At 36.2% G+C, this 19,938-nt stretch overlaps 1 protein-coding gene across 1 annotated transcript in view; it reads left to right on the plus strand.

Annotated features, from left to right (window-relative positions):
* The window catches only part of Lrp1b (LDL receptor related protein 1B), a 1,711,024-nt gene that overhangs the window by 1,642,626 nt on the left and 48,460 nt on the right, over positions 1–19,938 (plus strand). Inside the window, exon 85 of the mRNA XM_048345540.1 lies at positions 18,604–18,778. Within this exon, the coding sequence (XP_048201497.1) occupies positions 18,604–18,778 (175 nt within the window). The remainder of the gene's footprint in view (positions 1–18,603; positions 18,779–19,938) is intronic.

A 19,938-nucleotide genomic window follows, 5' to 3' on the forward strand; every position in this document is an offset into this window, starting at 1 on the left:
ATCTTTTGAAGACCTCACAAAGTCTGATTTCAGTCTCTCAGGCTTGTATTCAGCACTTAGAAGATTAAGACTGAAGCTGCATGCACTGGAGTATTTGAGGAAATCAAAATGCTTCTCCCTGATTTTGCAGTGGGGCAGTATCTGCTGCAGCTGTAAAAGAATGTAATTTTCAATTTTTTTTCCATTCCTGAAAGTTTATTCTTCTTGTGTGTGGCAAGGCTCTTCTTGGTATCTCTAAATGCCACTCACCTTAGCTCACTTGTTCTATAACTTAACAGATGCCTATCAAATAGTACTTTATCTAAACATACATTTCAGTTACACAGGTGTCCATACTTATATTGGACCACTTCTTGTTCTATCATGTCATCACCTCACAACACACAACTCATCACTAATTTACTATAAAAATTGATTCCAGAATTTGAATTCAGTACTTTACTTTTGCTCACCTTGCTTGCTAAGATAATATTGTACTTCTGGAGGCCCTCCAGCAGCCTAGCATTTCTCTGGTTATTTTGGAGAGGGGTTCTTTCAGACCTCAACCTTGTCTTGCTTTGAATGATTAATTCTTTGGGTCTTTGAACCATGAAATTCCAGGATTACATTTGTGAGTAGCTTTTGTTTCATTAGGTTTGTGTGGGAAGGGGGGTTCATTAGAGTTCTGGTCCATCCTAAGTTTATAACCTGTCCTTCATTGTAGCAAGACCACATGCATAACTATCTTCATATAGATGATGCCATCCTCTCGGGCATTGAGAATTATATGCAGACATTTCCTTCTGAAATTATTTATGGCCTCTCTATTTGAATTAACATTTCATTCCTCTGAATTCTCAGATGACTACATTGCTATCTTTCTTCTGACTCTGACTAATATTACTTTCCATTTTTGTTCATTGTATTTTTCTCTATTATGGAGCCTCTTGAAATTTTAAATACCAATGACACCTGTCAATAAACAAATAAGCAGTCACACAGATAAATAAATGGAGTGCATTGAAGAAAAGCTAATGAAAAGACAGTCAATTTTCTATACAAAAATTACCATCTGGTATGTATGTGTGGTTAACCTGCTGCTGATATGTGTATCTTTAATCTCCTTTTTCCCAGTTGGCATATTATTATCCAACATGTTGTTTTTTTCTCTACTAATTGTTTTATATTGAACTATTTTTGTGAAAAGCTATTGTAGTAATGTGCATTTATTACAGAAATTTATATTTTTGTAAAGGCTACATTCATTTAGCTCATACTTTAATTGACAACATAATAGAATCACAGTCTACGGTAAAATGATGCTTTATAAAGGGCTATATTATAATTTTATTATCACTATTAACAGTCAGAGTACTTCCCACCTTTTACTGAAAAGCACTTATTAAAATTAACCAATTAATCCTTAGACAGAGGTTAAATAACTTGCTCAAGGTCCCAAAGTAGTGATAGTATAGTCAGAATTGGACTCCAGGAGTTGTTGATCAAGATGTCAACAAACATTCCTGTAGCAAAGTGATGCTGTTTCCTGGCATCGTGCAGATTTTCAGGACCATGCCTTTAAAATGACAAATCCAGCAGCTGACAAAAGCGTAATAAATTTAGGATCTATTAGATGTGAGTTAGTAAGGTTCAGTGGACCTGGTATTGTGTCAGAATTGTATCTAATGGAAAATCTTTCCTCTAAAAATGAAGGAATGACAAGATGGTTCATTACAGTGCCTAATTAAAAGTCCATTAGTGGGAGGTAAAATATCCATTCTGAGTTGTTCTGAGTAAAAACACTTCACAAATCTATAGCAATATAAAACCCAGAGGTCTGAAATGCAAATTGATTTTAACAGCAGCAGCCCAGAGAGGAGATGCAGAGATAAATGATGTCCAAACAAAAATATGTAGTCTGCTTTTGAAGGGTGGGAGCAAGGTCCTGGGGATCAAATTTAGGGCTGAAAGTTTATTCTTCTTGTGTGTGGCCAGGCTCTTCTCTGCTTAATGTTAGTGCCCTACCACGTGGGCCACATTTGTACTTCCAGCTTTTTATTGGCTAATTGGAGATAAAAATTCTCCTAGACTTTCCACCTTTGGCTGGCTTTGAGCTTCAATACCTAACTAGATCTCAGCCACTTGAGTAGCTAGGATTACAGGCGTGAGTCAGTGGCACCCAACCGAAATTAAGTATGTTTTAAGAAATTTAATAAAAACATGTGGGTAATTTTTACATTTTTATGAAGCAAAGATTCCTAGGAGAAATAAAAAATGAACAAGGATGATATTCTGCATTTAAATCTAGTTGTTAATTGTGAGGTCAACAATATATACATTGCAATTAAATGTTATTAACATTAAGACAAAGGGTCCCATTAGGACCAGCTCAATCTCTATCTAATTTCCAAGTAGTCAAATTGAATAAATGACCACCTGTTTGTCCTTTCATTGATATTTTGCAAGGCCTCTAGTAATCTGCTTGGGGAACAATTATAATTTTAATTACAGCTCAACTTATTAAGAACACACCTGGATTTAATAAGTACAGACATTATAGAGCAATTCTAGTTTATACACTCAGGAGTACCTGAAAATAAGCCAATGGTATAATGTCGTTATAATTGGTATCAGACTCATAGTCTATAAACTAACAAGAAATAGTTGTGCACTGTGGCAAAGTGCTTACTCAGTAAGTGCAAGACCTTGGGTTCAATAACAAGAACTACATAACAAACATAAGTAGTTATAACTATTATTTAAGATTTCTGATAGGGTTATTTTTCACAAAGTATCTTCTAAAACATCAGTGTATCATTTACATATAACACACACACACACACACACACACACACACACACACACACACACAATCATTTGTGGGGTTTCAACTCAAGGCCGGAGCACTGTCACTGAGATCTGGTCAATTTTAGTGCTCAACCACTTTGACGCATAGCACCACTTTCGGTTTTCTGGTGGTTAATTGGAGTTAAGACTCATGGACTCCTGCCTGGGCTGGCAATGAACTACAGTCTTTAGATCTCAGCCTCCTAAGTATTTTGGCATATAGGCTGAGCTATCAGCACCCCATTAATTGTTTTATTGATCTTGTTTTTTGTCAACTATGTTAGTCTTCGTGGATGTACCAGAGTTTAGGTACTCTCGGACTTAGACAAAGTTAGTATAATACTATTGACATAGTAAATGTCTATATATTTGTTTGTATTCAATGAAGTTATTGATCTTTACTGAATGAATAGTCAGTAATTTAATAGAGAAATTTGAGCTTTTAACAAATGTCTTAGGATGGTGACAGAAGTTCTTCCTATAATTTCATATTTTATGAAAATGAAATGTTATGACTATTAGCATTTTTATGTTTTTAGTTAGTCTTCTGATAAACCATCACATTTTCATGACTATCACTTTAAAAATACATCCTAAAACAACTGATAGCTGGACAGCTTAAAATTAAGTAAATACTCAACCAACTTATTATTTATAAACAAAACCAGAATTCTTTATATAGATTTATCTGGTATTAAACATTACCATGATAATTGTAGGAGTTAATTTTAAACAGCTTTGACAATGACTGAAGACATCATTGTTTAAATGATCTTGCAATACCAGTCTGCCCAATACTCAAAATAAGCATAGGCATCAATCACAATAATAATTTACATAATATTCCATTCTCAATTTTACATTTTTCTTCTACCCGGACATTCATAGATGGCACTATATTTTCAGGGTAGATGTTATTTTTCACATTTTCCCAGTTTTTTCTGAAGAAATATTTCAGAAATATTTCAAATATTTCAGAAATATTTTCCTATTTCTAGGGATCAATTATAATATGCTAATTTTCTTGGAAAGTTTTCTTGATGAAAATGTGTCAGCTCTAATCAGAGTTTTGCACACAATTTTCCCCTAGCATAAAGTTAATTAGCATACCTGGATTGAATGTTTGCCTACTTTATTAAACTCCACTATGAATCTAGAAAGTATATTTAGAACTATGTAATAATCTTAATTATTAAAAAATTGTTTAGATTGTGTAAAACATTTCTTGAATGTGAAAAAAATATATTCCAGTCTTTCTTAATTTTATATTATTCTGATTTAATATTTCAAAGATTCTCAAAATTCTAAGGAAACATGTTATTTTAAGTATTTTGTTAGTCAAACCATGCTATATGCATCTCTCTTGATGCTATTTATTTCAATGGAAGGAAAAGCCATGAATACCTCTATTAAGACCTTTAACAATTCAAACACATGATCAGAAGTCCTTTCAATATTTTCATCTTAAGTGGGTTGGAAGTGAATAGTAATGCTTAGGAGAGTCTCCCTGTGTGATTTCTTGGCTGCTATTTTGTCTTTTACTATATCCAGATAGATAATGCAATGTGACTAATAAAAAACAGACCAACCATGTCAATGGTTCAGTGTTTCTTCCAAGTGTTCTAATTTAGCACTGTGAATCAATTATTAGTAGATGAATAAAACTATACCCATGTGGCTGAATTGGGAGGCAGCAGGTCATGTAACATTTAACCACTGTTTCAGGTGTGGGATTGATGTGTTTCTGAGTCTTGATAGTGTAGTGTCTGGTAGTCTAAACAGACTTTCTAGGGTATAAGAAAAGGATGTGGCTTGTTTCAACCCCTAAAATCTCCAAAAGTATAGAAATTTCATTTTTAAATGCACACAAAGGGAAAAAAAGGCAGATCTATAATGCCTTACAATACAATGAGGATAGTTTTTTTTTTTTAATTTTTATTGTCAAACTGATATACAGAGAAATTACAGTTTCATATGTTAGGCATTGGATACATTTCTTGTAATGTTTTTTACCTCCTCCATCATTCCTCCCTCCCCCCTCTGCTTTTCCCTTTCCCCCCCATGAGTTGTTCAGTAGATTTACACTAAACAGTTTTAAAAGTATTGCTCTTGTAATCATTTGTCTTTTTTACCCTGTGTCTCTCGATTTTGGTACTCCCTTTCAGTTTCCTAGTTCTAATACCTGTATACACGATTTCTAATGTACTCAGATAGGATACAGAAATAGTGCTGGTACAACCACAGAAAGGGGATACAAGAGGATCATCAACAATAGAAGCTACGGTTTCACATCGCATGTTGAAAGTAATTACAACAGTGATAAAACAGTCATTTCCATAACATGGAGTTTATTTCACTTAGCATCATATTTGTGTTCATAAGAGTACAGCTATTGGGCTCTTGTGATCCTCTGCTGTGACTAGCCTAAACCTCTGTTAATTATGCCCTATGAGGGAAACCATAGAGTCCATGTTTCTTTGGGTCTGCCTCACTTCATTTAGTATAATTTTTTCCAAGTCCTTCCATTTCCTTACAAATGGGGCAATGTCATTCTTTCTAATAGAGGCATAAAATTCCATTGTGTATATATACCACATTTTCCTGATCCATTCGTCTACTGAGGGGCATCTGGTTTGGTTCCAAATTATAGCAATGACAAATTGTGCTGCGTTGAACATTGTTGTACTGGTGGCTTTAGTGTGTTCTTGTTTGTGGTCTTTTGGGTAGATGCCCAAAAGTGGGACTGCTGTGTCATATGGGAGCTCTTAGTGCTTAGCCTTCTGAGGAATCTCCATACCAATTTCCAGAGTGGCTGAACCAGTTTACATTCCCACCAACAATGAAGTAGGGTTCCATTTTGGCCACATCCCCTCCAACATGTGTCATTGTTAGTTTTCTTGATATATGACATTCTTACTGGGGTGAGATGGAATCTCAATGTTGTTTTGATGTGCATTTCTTTTATGGCCAGTGATGTAGAGCACTTTTTCATATGTCTCTTGGTCATTCCCATTTCCTCATCAGAGAAGTGTCTTTTTAAGTCTTCAGCCCACTTTTTGAGGGGGCTATTGGTTCTTTGCAGTTTTGTTTTGGAAGAATGTAATTTTTTTAGTTCTGCATATATTTTAGATATGAGGCCTTTATCCGTTGTATGGCTGGTAAAGATCTTTTCCCAATCTGTGGGCTTTCTGTTTATCTTGCGAGCTACGTCCTTTGCCCTGCAGAAGCTCTGAAGTTTGATGTAGTCCCATTTGTCCATCCTTTCTTTGATATGTTGCATTTCTGGGTCTTTGTTAAGGAAGTTCCGTCCTGTGCCAAGGAGCCCAAGTGTTTCTCCTACTCCTTCCTTTAGTGTTTTCAGGGTGTCTGTTTTAATTTTGAGGTCTTTGATCCATTTGGAATTTATTTTGGTGCAAGATGATAAAAAGTATCTAGTTTCATTTTGTTGCATGTGTTGAACCAGTTTTGCCAGCACCATTTGTTAAAAAGGTTGTCTTTCTTCTATCCTATTTTTTTTTTTTACCTCCTTTATCAAAGATTAAGTAGGCATAGTTCTGTTGGTTCATTTCTGGGTCTTCAACTCTGTTTCATTGGTTTTCAGGCCTGTTCCAGAGCCAATACCAAACTGTTTTTATTACTATAGCTTTCTAATACAGCTTGAAGTTTGGTATTGTAATTCCTCCAGTACTGTTCTTTCTGCTTAGGATTGTATTTGCTATTCAGGGTCTTTTTTTTTTGCCAGTCCTGGGGCTTGGACTCAGGTCCTGAGCACTGTCCCTGGCTTCTTTTTGCTCAAGGCTAGCACTCTGCCACTTGAGCCACAGCGCCACTTCTGGCTGTTTTCTGTATATGTGGTGCTGGGGAATCGAACCCAGGGCCTCATGTATATGAGGCAAGCTCTCTTGCCACTAGGCCATATCCCCAGCCCCAGTATTCAGGGTCTTTTATTGTTCCATATAAATTTCTGAATTGCTTCCTCTATTTCATTAAAAAATGGTGTTGGGATATTAATGGGTATTGCATTGAATTTGTAGATAGCTTTGGCAATATTGCCATTTTCATTATATTAATCCTCCCAATCCAGGAACATGGGTTTATCTATTTCCTTAGTTCTGCCTTAATTTCATTTTTCATGGTTTTAAAGTTCTAATCATAGACGTCTTTCACTGCTTTGGTTAAGGTTATTCCTATGTATTTTATGTTTTTTGAGAATATTGCAAAAGGAGTTGCTTTCCTGATTTCATCCTTGGTGTTCAGGTCAATAGCACATAGAAATGCCATTAATTTTTGAGGGTTTATTTTATATCCTGCTACTTTGCTAAAGTTTTGGATCAGCTCTAGTAGCTTGGTAGTAGAGTCAATGGGGTTCTTTAGGTATAAGATCATATCATCTGCGAAGGGAGAATGTTTAATTTCATCTTTTTCTATTTGGATCCCTTTTATATTTTCTTCTTGTCTAATGGAATTTTAGTACTATGTTGAAGAGAAGGGGAGAGAGCGGACATCACTGTCTTAGTCCTAATATTAAAGGGAATGGCTTTAGTTTTTCACCATTTAGAATTATGCTTGCTGTTGGTTAGTCATAGACTGCCTTTATTATATTCAGGAATATTCCCTGGAATCCCAATTTTTCCAGGGGTTTTAGCATAAATGGGTGCTGGATTTTATTGAATGCCTTTTCTGCATCCAGAGATATAACCATGTGGTTCTTTACCTTGCTCCAGTTCATGTGTGGATTACATTAATTGACTTACATATATTGAACCAACTTTGCATCCATGGGATGAATCCAGTTTGATCTTGGTGTATGATTTTTTTGATGACCTGTTGAAGTCCATTGGCCAGAATTTTGTTGAGAATTTTTGCGTCTATATTCATCAGGGAAATCGGTCTGTAGTTCTCTTTCCGTGATGAGTCCCTGCCTGGTTTTGGGATGAGGCTTATACTGGCTTCGTAGAATGTGTCTGGTAGTGAACGTTGTCTTTCAATTTCATTGAAGAGTTTGAGAAATATTGGTGTGAGTTCTGTTTTGAAGGCCTTGTAGAATTCTGCTATGAATTTGTCTGGACCTGGGCTTTTCTTGGATGGGAGATCACTTATTGCTATTCCTGTTTCAATGCTGGATATGGTTCTGTTCAGAAGGTTTAAATCTTCATGGTTGAGTTTGGGGATATCAATTTTTTTTCTAGGAAATCATCCGTTTCTTCCAGGCTCTCAAATTTCTTGGTATAAATATTTGCAAAATAGTCCCTTATTGTGTTCTGAATTTTGTTTTTTTCTGTCGTGATGTTACCTCTTTCATGCCTGATCTTGTTTATTTGGGTGTTCTGCCTTTGATTTTTGGTCAGGTTTGCTAGGGGTTGGTCTATCTTGTTAATTTTTTCAAAGAACCAGCTCTTCATTTATTTATATATTTATTTATCTTGTCTCTTAGTCATTTAATAGTGATTTGATTTTAATTATTTGCTTCCATCTATTAGATTGGGGTTTGGCTTGATTTGGTTTTAATTATTTGCTTCCATTTATTAGATTGGGGTTTGGCTTGTTCTCTTTTGAGGAGATTAAGGTGCTTCCTTAAGTTGTTGAGTTGCTGTTTCTCCAGTTTGTTGATGTAGGCACTCATAGATATAAATTTCCCTCTGAGTACTGCCTTTGCTATGTCCCAAATGAGCTGGTACTTTGTGTACTCATCTTGGTTGAATTCCATAAACATTTGAATTTCTGTTCTAATTTCTTCAATGACCCACTGATGGCTCAGCAGTGTGTTGTTTAGTCACCTTGTATTGTAGGATGTTTGGCGGTAGCTGTTTGAGTTGAGCTCTAATTTTATTACTTTGTGGTCTGAGAGAATACAGGGAATGGTTTTGATACTTCTGAATTTGTACAGATTTTCTTTGTTCCCTAAGATGTGATCTGTTTTGGAGAATGTTCCATGAGCTGATGAAAAGAATGTGTATTCACTTGTTGCTGGTTGGAATATTCTGTAGATGTCAGTTAAGTCTAGTTGGTCTATGCAGTTTTTTATTTCTGTGGTTTCTTTATTCAGTTTTTGGAGTGTTGATCGGTCCAGAGGTGATAGTAGAGTGTTAAAGTACCCAACTATCAATGTGTTTGGGTCTATTAGTGTTTTTAGAGTCAGTAGTGTTTGTTTGATGAAGTGGGGTGCTCCTGTATTTGGTGTGTAGATATTTAGGATGGTTATATCCTCCTGTAGGAAGATCCCTTTATTAGAACGTAGTAACCTTCTTTGTCTCTTCTTACCATTTTTAATTTGAAGTCAATTTTATCTGATACTAGGATTCCAATGCCAGCCTGCTTATGGGGGCCATTTGCTTGATAGATTTTATTCCAGCCTCTCTGTTTTAGAAGATGTTTACTTTTGCTGGATAGATGTGTCTCTTGGAGGCAGCAGAAAGATGGATCTTGATTTTTGATCCAACTTATGAGCTTATGTAGTTTGATTGGAGAATTAAGTCCATTAATGTTGAGAGTTAGGATTGGGAGATGATCGTTTGTTCCTTTCATTATCACTATCTTGCTTAAAGCTGTGTGTTCCCATTTCTTGATCTGATATTCTGGTTTACTATTTAGGGTTCATTTCTCTGTCTGCATTGTGATCTTGATTATTTTCCCTGTGTAGTACATCTTTGAGGATTTTCTGTAAAGCTGGTTTGGTGGAGATATATTGTTTCAGTTTTTCCTTTCTGTGGAAGTCTTTTATTTGACCTTCGGCTATGAATGAGAGTTTAGCTGGGTACACTATTCTTGGTTGGTAGTTATTTTTAAATACGGTTTGGAATACCTCATTCCAGGCTCTCCTTGCTTTCATGGTCTTTGCTGAGAAATCTGGGATAATTCTGATATATATGATTGCTTTATTCTCCCTAACAGCTTTAAGGATTCTTTCCTTGGACTCTACTGATCCTGTTTTGATCACAATGTGTCGGTGGAATGTCCTATTCTGATCTGGTCAGTTTGGGGTTCTAAATGCTTCTTGTATCTGTATAGGCCTATCCTTCTGGATATTTGGGAAGTTCTCAGCTAATATTCTGTTAAATAGTTTGTCTACTCCATTAACTTTTTTCTCTAGGTTTTCCTCAATACCAATTTGCCTTAAATTGGGCTTCCTGATTATGCCTTGGAGCTCCTGGAATGATCTGTTTTGTCAATTGGATTGGTTTTGTATTGATTTTTTTATCTTTCTCCATAGATTCTAGGGAATCCTCAGCTCCTGAGATTTGATCCTTTGCTTCAGTTAGTAGGGACTGTAGGCTAGCTACTTGATTTCAAATCTCTTTTCCTTCAGTGACTGGACTTTCCTGATGATTTCCATGTCCTTGCTATAATTATCTCTTAGGTCCTGCATGGACTTCTTTATTTCATTAACTTCATTAATTTGTTTTTGAGTGCTGTCTCTCAAATCTTTTAGCTGGGTAACTATCTTTTTGTTTGACTCTTGAAGTTCAATTACCTTTCCATTTGTGGAGGCCATGAAATTCTCCATTAATTTTTGCTTTGCCTCCTCACACTGTAGAATTGTTGACTGAAAAGATTCAAACTTTTCATTTATCATTTTTATCAGTAGACTTTGTAGAGCATTTTGAGGGTTCTCTTCTATGTCTGTGATTGACTGCTCTGGTTCCTGCTTGTTTTGAGTGGGAGATGAGACTCCATTGTTTGCCATCTTTTTTGTGTTTCTTCTGCCCATTTGGATTGGGAATGCCATTCTACAAGCACTTGTGAGCACCGTTTAAGACCCAAAGCAGACCTTACCAAGCACTGTTGTGTAAATCTTAGAAGTTCACAATTATGTACAGATACCTTGTATACCTGTCTATAAAATTAGATTTGGTGTTCCTGAAGAATACAATTTTGATATAACAACCACTCCTGAGCCCTGTGTTCAGGGCTGTGCTGCTTGGCTTGTTTGACTTGCTTTCAGTTTGCACGGGGTTGATCTGTTCTGACCCTTCTCCCCTGTTTGTGAAATCCCGGGGCTCTGAGGTTCACACAGCTTGCAGGTAGGCCTTTGGCATCCACTGTAGATGGGGCACATGAACAGTTTTGGGAACCGTGGCTCCTCCCATCTGCTGTGGGGCCACTGCCTGTAACGCCTGGCTTTGAATATGCTGTGAACTCAGCAGGGCGGGGCGCCTCTGGCCTGGTTTACTTAGCTGAGAGACACTTGCCTGGGGGAGGTTCCTCCGTACTGGGCGGGGCAGCTTCCTGGGCGGAGCTGGATGTGGAATTCAGCTGTGTTTTGGGCTGGCAGTTGGGCTTCCTCTGTGACAGGACCGTTTATCTGTGTCGGGAGCTGTCTTTTCACATGCCTGGTAGTTCCGTGCTGCTGGTAACTGCTCACCAGTTTTAGTTTTAATTTAGAAATTCCAGCAGGCAGTGCGGGGCACCTCTGTATGAGTTTCACCTTAGTGTGTGAACCTGGGCCCAGGACAAGCCTCCCGCCTGGGCAGGGGTCATTCTCCTGAGTGGAGCTGGCTCTCACTGATTGGTCCCTCTTGCCCTTTTTAAAGATGGCTCCTTTGTCCTTGCTTTCCCCAGGCCCACTTTAGTTCCAGTCTTGTCTGACCCTATGCCAGTGTCAAAGATGACACTTTGCTCTGGAGTTGGGGGAAGGACTACCTTCAAGAAGCTACTCTGTGGGCACAAGTGAGAATGTCTTTCTTGGGGTACTCACGCTTTCTCTGCAGTTTTGGCCCATCCTTGCTCAGCCTGCAATCTGCGTCTGTCTGCCGTCTTCTGGAGGATTTCTCCCTGCTTGCTGCTGTGTGCTTTTGCTGCATGGAGTGTGGGGCGCTGTGTAGGCACTGGCACAGGCGTGGAGGCAGGTCACTGCCCGGAGCTCAAATCTGTGTTTTCAGGCCAGCAAAGTAGATTTTTCCATCCTGGCCAGAATCTTTATACTGTTATAACTTACTTGGGCTTCCTTTCTAGGAGTAAAAGTTTCTCTGGGATGGGAAAACTGTGATGTTGGAGGGAGCTTAGCTAGGGCTCTGCTGCTCCTCCGCCATCTTCCCGGAAGGCCTCCAAGAATAGTTTTTGTCTAAGCACAACGATAAGTTTCTGAGTAAAATGGTATAGTAACAAATAAGATAATCAAGTTTATTCTTGAGAGGTAGTATTATTTGGATTTGAATTTTTATTTGTCTCCTTTGTATGTATCATCTTGGCCTCTGTGCCTTGGCTTATACACTTATAAAAGAAAATAATACTATCTAAAATAAGTACATGCTCGACATGTAGAATAAAGCTAAAAAGGGTTTATCATTCTTAAAACCTTCTTTTTCTATCTTTTTATTACTGAAATGCCCATTATTTTTAGTAAAAGTTCTAGTTGGCCTTGGTAAGATAGAGGATACACTGTTGGAACCTGTAGGAATTAATTCTTGTCATAGTCTTAGTTATGAAAACCTAGCTCTTTAATTAAAAGAAAACAGAAGGGTATTCTGGAGAAATGAATCAGGTAAAGTCACATTAGTAGCTTGACAAACAACAACTGGACATAGTTTCCAAGTCCACCCTAGTTTTGCCAGTGATTTTCTTTATCTGATTACATCATCCTGATTTAAGTGTTCAAAAAAAGTTTGTAAAGTACCATTGGCAGCTCTCCTGGACATTAGTCTACATTTTATGCATATGCATAAATAGGCTTAAGCCTCTGCAAGAAGATTATCAGCAAAATTCACAGGACCTATTGCCCCTGGACAAAGTTGAGTAAAGTTCAAGGTTAAATGTACAGAAATTGCTGACTAGTTTTCAAAATGGGCACGAAAATGCTCATTGTGAAAGTGGTCCAATTCTAGTTTGTTTGTTTATATTTTTTATTTTATTGTAAAGGTGATGTATATAGGGGTTACAGTTACTTAAGTAATAAAATGAGTACAAGTCTTGTTGAATAGTGTTACCCTTTCCCTGATTTTCTCCCTCTTTCTCTCTCCTTACTCCCCCATTCCCTTTGCCCCCAAATTGTGAAGTTCATTTCCAACATAGTGTTGTGAGTATGTCTGTCATTGGTTCATTCATCCTTTGTCTAATTTTTACTGCAGTTTCCTCAGAGTGTGTGTGTGTGTGTGTGTGTGTGTGTGTGTGTGTGTGAATGTCTGTGTGCAAGTCTAAATACAGAGTACAACCCTGAATTTTCAAGTGCTTAAAGCATGAACTTAAATCCAATTCACAGACCTTCAAGACTTATTGAAGCAGAAAAGCAGTACAAAGTCATGTAATTATATAATTTATTATCCCTCATTTGTAACTGGGCTGTAGTACCAGACAAAGGCACTCCAGGTACTCCATTATTCTTTCTGAGTGTTTTTAGTTCTTATTTATTGGGTATTATTTTAGTATGCTTTTTTGTCTTTAAATTGCATACTTTGCAATTACAATATGAATAACTCAGTAGCAAGTATGAGCTGATAGCTAAATGTCTTAGCAATTACTTTTCAATAGAAAGGAATATTTGGACGTGAACTTAAATGCAGAGAATTTTCCAAAATGTGCTTCTCCATAAATATTCATGAACCTGTGTATATACAAATACATGCACACATTTGAACTAGTAAATTACACTCAAAAAAATTAAATAAGTGTTTCTTTGTATTTCTGATTACCTGTAAAAGAAAGATTTAGAAATAATGAATAGAAGAATGGAGTGTAGTAACATTCTACATTGAAAACTACTTCATTTTTTTGCAGAAAATAGCCACTCACTTATTCTCCAGTTACAATCTACCTAATTACCATATCAATACTCTGTAATTATATATTCATCATTGTCCTCTCCACTACATTGCATGATTGTGTTTGGTGCTACCAGGTTACTCTTAGTGTAATTGCCCTATAGAAGTTATAACAATTTTTCCCTTGTGAATATAAACTGCTGTTATATAATTTCATGGTAGTCACAAGTAAATACAATTCTTCATCACTTCTCACATTCAGAACATGTCAATTATAATGCTTTTCAGGTCAGAAAAATGATCAGAATTTGTGACAGAATTTCTGTATACAATAAAACCTCACTTTGATGGTAACAATATATGTATGCTTTGCCACAAACATCGAAATTAATTTTGATTTTTTTCTTGTAATAGTTTTATAATATATGCATCTCTGGAAGTTGGATTTTTGCTGTCTTTGAAGGGTGTGTGTGTGTGTGTGTGTGTGTGTGTGTGTGTGTAAAGTGATTTACATGCCAGTCTTCAGCAAATAGCCAGATGTGGCCCTAACACTTCTACTTAATTTACATATAGACTTGAGTTATTTGAAAGGTAATCAGTTGTGCTAATGAGAAAGTTTCTTTTCCATAAACTCAAACTTCTCCTACTTAACACTTCCCGATCTAGCCTAGAATATTCAATTTTCAGCATTACTCACTTAATCTTTAATCCTTTCCTATTGCCTTGCTCCCCTGATCCACTACTTTCTGTATCCACCTTAGTTTTTCTCTTAATTATTTTTTGATGGTAATGGGGCTTGAACTCAGAGCCTGTCATATGTCCCTTTTGCACTTTTGCTAAAGAATAATGTTCTATCACTTTAGCTACAGCTCCACTTCGGTTTTTGAGTGGTTAATTGGAGATAAATCTCCTGCAGATTTTTCTGAATGGGCAGGCTTATAACTGAGATGTTTAGATCTCAGCATCCTAAGTAGCTAGGAGTACTGGTGTGATCCACCATTGCCTGCCTGTATTGAACTTTTTTTTTTTTTTGGCCAGTCCTGGGGCTTGGACTCAGGGCCTGAGCACTGTCCCTGGCTTCTTTTTGCTCAAGGCTAGCACTCTGCCACTTGAGCCACAGCGCCACTTCTGGCTGTTTTCTGTATATATGTGGTGCTGAGGAATTGAAACCAGGGCCTCATGTATACGAGGCAAACACTCTTGCCACTAGGCCATATCCCCAGCCCCTGTATTGAACTTTTAATCTGTCGTCTTTCAGTCTCATACAATTAAAAATATTTTCTTTTAGTGATAGTATTTACTAAACCAAGCTTAGCATTTTAAACTGTTATTATTGTGTGTCGAGGAAGGAGGTATGGTGTGTGTGTGTGTGTGTGTGTGTGTGTGTGTGTGTGTCTTTCTGTCTGTCTGTGTATAACTAAAAGAAAATCCCTTTGTTACATACTTTGGTGATAATTCAACTAGCATCTTTACTCTCTTGCTCTTTTTTTGTGACATCTTTAATATTTTGTTTAGATTTGTCTCTTGTTTCATATTCAATAGTATTTCATTCATCTGTATTTCAATATTAAGTAAAAGACTATAATCTGTATGAAAATAAGTTCAATGTATGTAATGATGAATGAATTAATATGAATATCAATATAGTTTACATTAAGTGTATATGTAGCTTAGAGCCAGTGGCTCATACCTATGATCCTAGCTACCCAGGAGGCTAAAATCTCTTTTAGTAACTGAAAATTAAGAAAAGAAAGAAAGTTGGAAGGATGGGAAAGAGGAAGGGAAGGAAATGGAGAAGAATGAAGGACAAGTTATATAATTTCCAACGTAGTATCTAGCATCACTGCTGAATTAATTCACCCTTTTTCCCACAGTTTCTGTGCTGCCTCTTCCCCTCAACAAATCAGATAAATGAATATAGAACACAAACACCACACACACACACACACACACACAGACACACACACACACATACACAGACACACACAGAGAGAAAAATACAGCAACAAAAGGGGAAAAAAGATAGGAAAAAGAAGAAAGAGAGAGAAAGAAAGAAAGAATGAAAGACAAAGAAAGAAAGAAAGAAAAAGAAAGGAAGGAAGGAAGAAAGAGAAAGAAAGAATGAGCATCAAACAGTACAATGAAAAATCCTCATTTCTGTTTCTTAGAGTTCATTTTGGTATCATCATCATTTTATATAATCATATACAAATAGCTACTGAGCCCTTGTGATCTCCTATGTGTTTTATTACACTTTTCTTTCCCTTCCATATAACTACTGCTAGACTTCCCATACCACATTTTAAGTCGTATATGCATAGTTTGCACCCATAATTTTCTGTCAACATTATTTCTGGGAGACTCATTCAGTTATGCCTGTAACCAGAGTGTTTTCATTTTATGCACATTTCATTGTATAAGTGAATGCCAATTGTCCATTCTTTTGATGGACCTCTGTGTGATGTTCAGTGTGGGTCTACTTCTAAAGTCATATCTCTGAGTATAGTGCATCTGAGTTAGAGTTGACTGTACACATTTTACCCCTGGATATATACTAAGAATGAATGTGTTGGAACATAAGATGCAGGTACGTTCAAGTAGAGTACCTGTTGTCAATTCTTTTCTGGATTCTTTGAACCATGATTCAATTCCACTAATAGTAGATGAGAGTTTGTTCTATTGTTTGTCAATTTGGTAACATTGCTGTAGTATTTTGGTGAACTACTAATTTACATATTTTCTCACTCTCAATCTTTGCACTGTCACATCCTCTATGCTTATTTTTAACTTATATTTAAACTGTGTATCAAAATTACTAATAATTAAGACATCATAGCTAAGATTTAAACTTTATCCTTTTTGCACTGTAGCTGAAGTAAAAGGCACTCACAGAAATAATGTGATAAGCAGTCATCAACCTTCAAAATGGTAGCTGAATTTTTTGTGTGTTTTTCATAGTTTCTCATGAAATTTGATTGTGGAAAGAAAGTGCTTCAAATGTTTAGATGAATAAAAAGTATACCTTCATTAGTCAATAAGTTCTCTCTGGTTAATGAATGGATTCTTGTATTTCCTATTACCCATATTCTAGTTAATGAATGAGTACCATGAGCACCATGCAGAGCCCCTTCCATACCTAAAAGTTCTAATCCAAGAATGGACATCAGGTAATGTTGGCATATAAAGCCCTGTGTGGTTTCAGTGAACAACTTACTACAGAAATCTTTGAAGAATGACACATGGAAGGATCTATAATGCATCCTACAGCTCAACTGAGACCACCACATAAAGTTTGATAGTTACACACAATACTGAAAGAGCTCTCTGTCATTGAAAAGTTTGATGAAGGTTGCCTTCAGATACTGACTAATGCAGGTTGCTTAATGAAAATTGTTTTCAGTGATACATGGAATGGATGAATTTTCAATGAATGATTACATGGGCTCTTATTAACACACTTTTCTTGAATATCCACAGAATTTTTCCTGTAGGCACTATGAATGCCAAACACAGTAAAATTACAAATTCATAACACTGACTTAATTTTCAGGTCTTCAAGATTTTAACCTTTTGAAATTGTTACTTTTCTTACATGTAGTCCAAACGCATATTAATAGGCTTAAACATTGAATCTAAATGAGGCTCCTTGGCATAATGCAATAGCAAGTATAAGAATGCCTGAAATAAATTTCAATAAATATGAAGTAAGACTGTCAATAAGTTTAATTTCTGTCTTATTTAATAAAGGGCTAAATAAACACATGAACATGAGAATTATAAGTAATGTTTTAATTTTCCTTATTCACTGTAATAGTCATAGAGCAGGTTAAAGATTCTAAGTTGGGATTTTTATCTCACCTAGACTCATTTAACCTTGCTTCAGAGCTAAAGACATAAAGGAAATTGCTGCATGTAAGTACAAAATCAGAGATGTACTTAATCGGATATTGTTAAGGTTATTTGCATTATGAATTTCAATACTTTAAAAGTATGAAGTTATGTTATATTCATAGATAAAATACCCTTATATCCATCTGATTTTTGAAAGACAAAAGGAGTATAACAAAGTCTAAATTTAGAATGGCTGATATAATTTTTCAAGATCCTTTGATATAATAGGATAGTATATCTTGTTGATATTATAAGACGTTATAATATAATAGTTCAAGAGGTATAGAAATATTCCATGGAAATTTTCCTGTTGCCAGGATTAATCAGTAAAAAGCATTTTAAAGTAACAGATTTAAATGACTAATACTGATTATTTTTCTGTCTGGTGGTTTGTTCTCACTGCAAGTGAGAGGAATAACCTAGCATCCTTTTTTCCAGCACCTTTCCTCTAGGAGTTCCAAGAACACCCTGTCCCAATATTTGGAACATACATGAGCTTATTCTGGCACACGTCCAGAAAGGCCCCTAACCCAAGCATGAGCATTGGTACAAAAGCTTTAGTCCTTTATGCACTATTCTCTTGGATGAAAAGAATTCTGAGGAGTAGCAATGCTAATTGGTATCTAAAGAAATCAAGACAGTTTTCTTCTCACTCCAGACACATTGATATTATTTATTAGAAGTAGTGCCAAATAATATTTTTGGTTCAGTTTTACAATTCAGAACTGAGTTTTTCAGTTAACATGTTAAAATTGCCTTATCCATTAGAACATGAAATAAAGTATACATTAGACAGAAATAAAAATCAATAGAAATCAGCTATACAAGAAAACTACTTTGTGTAAGCTATACTTTGTGTAAGCTATGTTCATAAATAACAGTTGTTTGGCATTCTTTTTTTTTTTTTTTGGCCAGTCCTGGGCCTTGGACTCAGGGCCTGAGCACTGTCCCTGGCTTCTTCCCACTCAAGGCTAGCACTCTGCCACGTGAGCCACAGCGCCGCTTCTGGCCATTTTTTCTGTATATGTGGTGCTGGGGAATCGAACCTAGGGCCTCGTGTATCCGAGGCAGGCATTCTTACCACTAGGCTATATCCCTAGCCTTGGCATTCTTAATATTGACTGGATTACTAATGTTTATTATAACTTAAAAAGTACCCCATATGATTTGTTTGGTTATGCCTTATTTCTAGATGTATGTCAGCACTATTGTGTGAATTCTGAATCATGCACCATTGGTGACGATGGAAGTGTTGAATGTGTCTGTCCAACCCGCTATGAAGGACTGAAATGTGAAGTTGACAAATGTTCCAGGTGCCATGGGGGGCACTGTATTATAAATAAAGAAAGTGAAGACATATTTTGCAAGTAAGTAGGTATCCACTTTAATTTCTAAAAGCATTTGAACCCACATAGCCATTCAGAAATAAACTAAAAACAATTTTTAATTGTGATGACAATTACATGTTTTTCACGGTAAGATGAATTTCCATTCATTGCATCAATTTTGTTAAATACCTGTTATGAATATCTGAGGAATATGGAAAATCCCACATAATAATATGGTAAAGTTATTTCTTATATAACTCAGACCTAAGAATATGTGAATAAATATCAAATGCAATATTGTTTGAAAGAACTATGTAAAATACTGTTAAAATAGCCAAGGTTTTTGTTTTATCATTATTATGTAAGTGTATTACAATTTTGTTGGTATGAACTGAGCACTTGAAGAGTGTTGGGATCCGGTGACCAGATCCCAACAGAAGAGAAACAAAATTCTCTATATAAAAGGGACAAACATTAATGATTTTCTTAATCTGACATTATGCAATAAAAATCAGGGAAAAAAAAAAATCATGTGTCCTAGGAAGCAACTAAAACAGGAGGGCCCAAGTTTGACTTTTGTTGCATTGCCTCTTGACCTTTGGCATTAGGACTAAGTGAATGAAAAACAACAGATCAAAGGATAATGCCAAGAAACAAGTTTTATGCCACTGAGGTTACAGATCAATCCTCACTTCACACTACTTTTAACAGCCTTTATTTTTTTTTCAAATTTTTATTATCAAACTGATGTACAGAGAGGTTACAGTTTCATACATTAGGCATTGGATACATTTCTTGTATTGCTTGTTACCTTGTCCCTCATACCCCCCTCCCCCTCCCCCTTACCCTTTCCTTACCCTTTCCCCCCTGAGGTGTTCAGTTCACTTATACCAAACAGTTTTGCAAGTATTGTTTTTGTAGTTGTTTTTCTTTTTTTACCCTGTGTCTCTCAATTTTGGTATTCCCTTTCCCAGTTCCAATACCAGTATACATGGTTTCCAATATACTCAGATAAGATTACAGAGATAGTGTAGGTACAACCACAGGAAGGTGATACAAGAACATCATCAATAATAGAAGCTACAGATACACATGGGACGTTAAAGTAGTTACAACTGTGATATAACAATTGTCTCCATTACATGGAGTTCATTTCACTTAGTATCATCTTACGTGTTCATAAGGGTATAGCTATTGGG

Source organism: Perognathus longimembris, chromosome 4 (assembly GCF_023159225.1).
Source record: "Perognathus longimembris pacificus isolate PPM17 chromosome 4, ASM2315922v1, whole genome shotgun sequence".
Classification (NCBI taxonomy): Eukaryota; Metazoa; Chordata; class Mammalia; order Rodentia; family Heteromyidae; genus Perognathus; species Perognathus longimembris.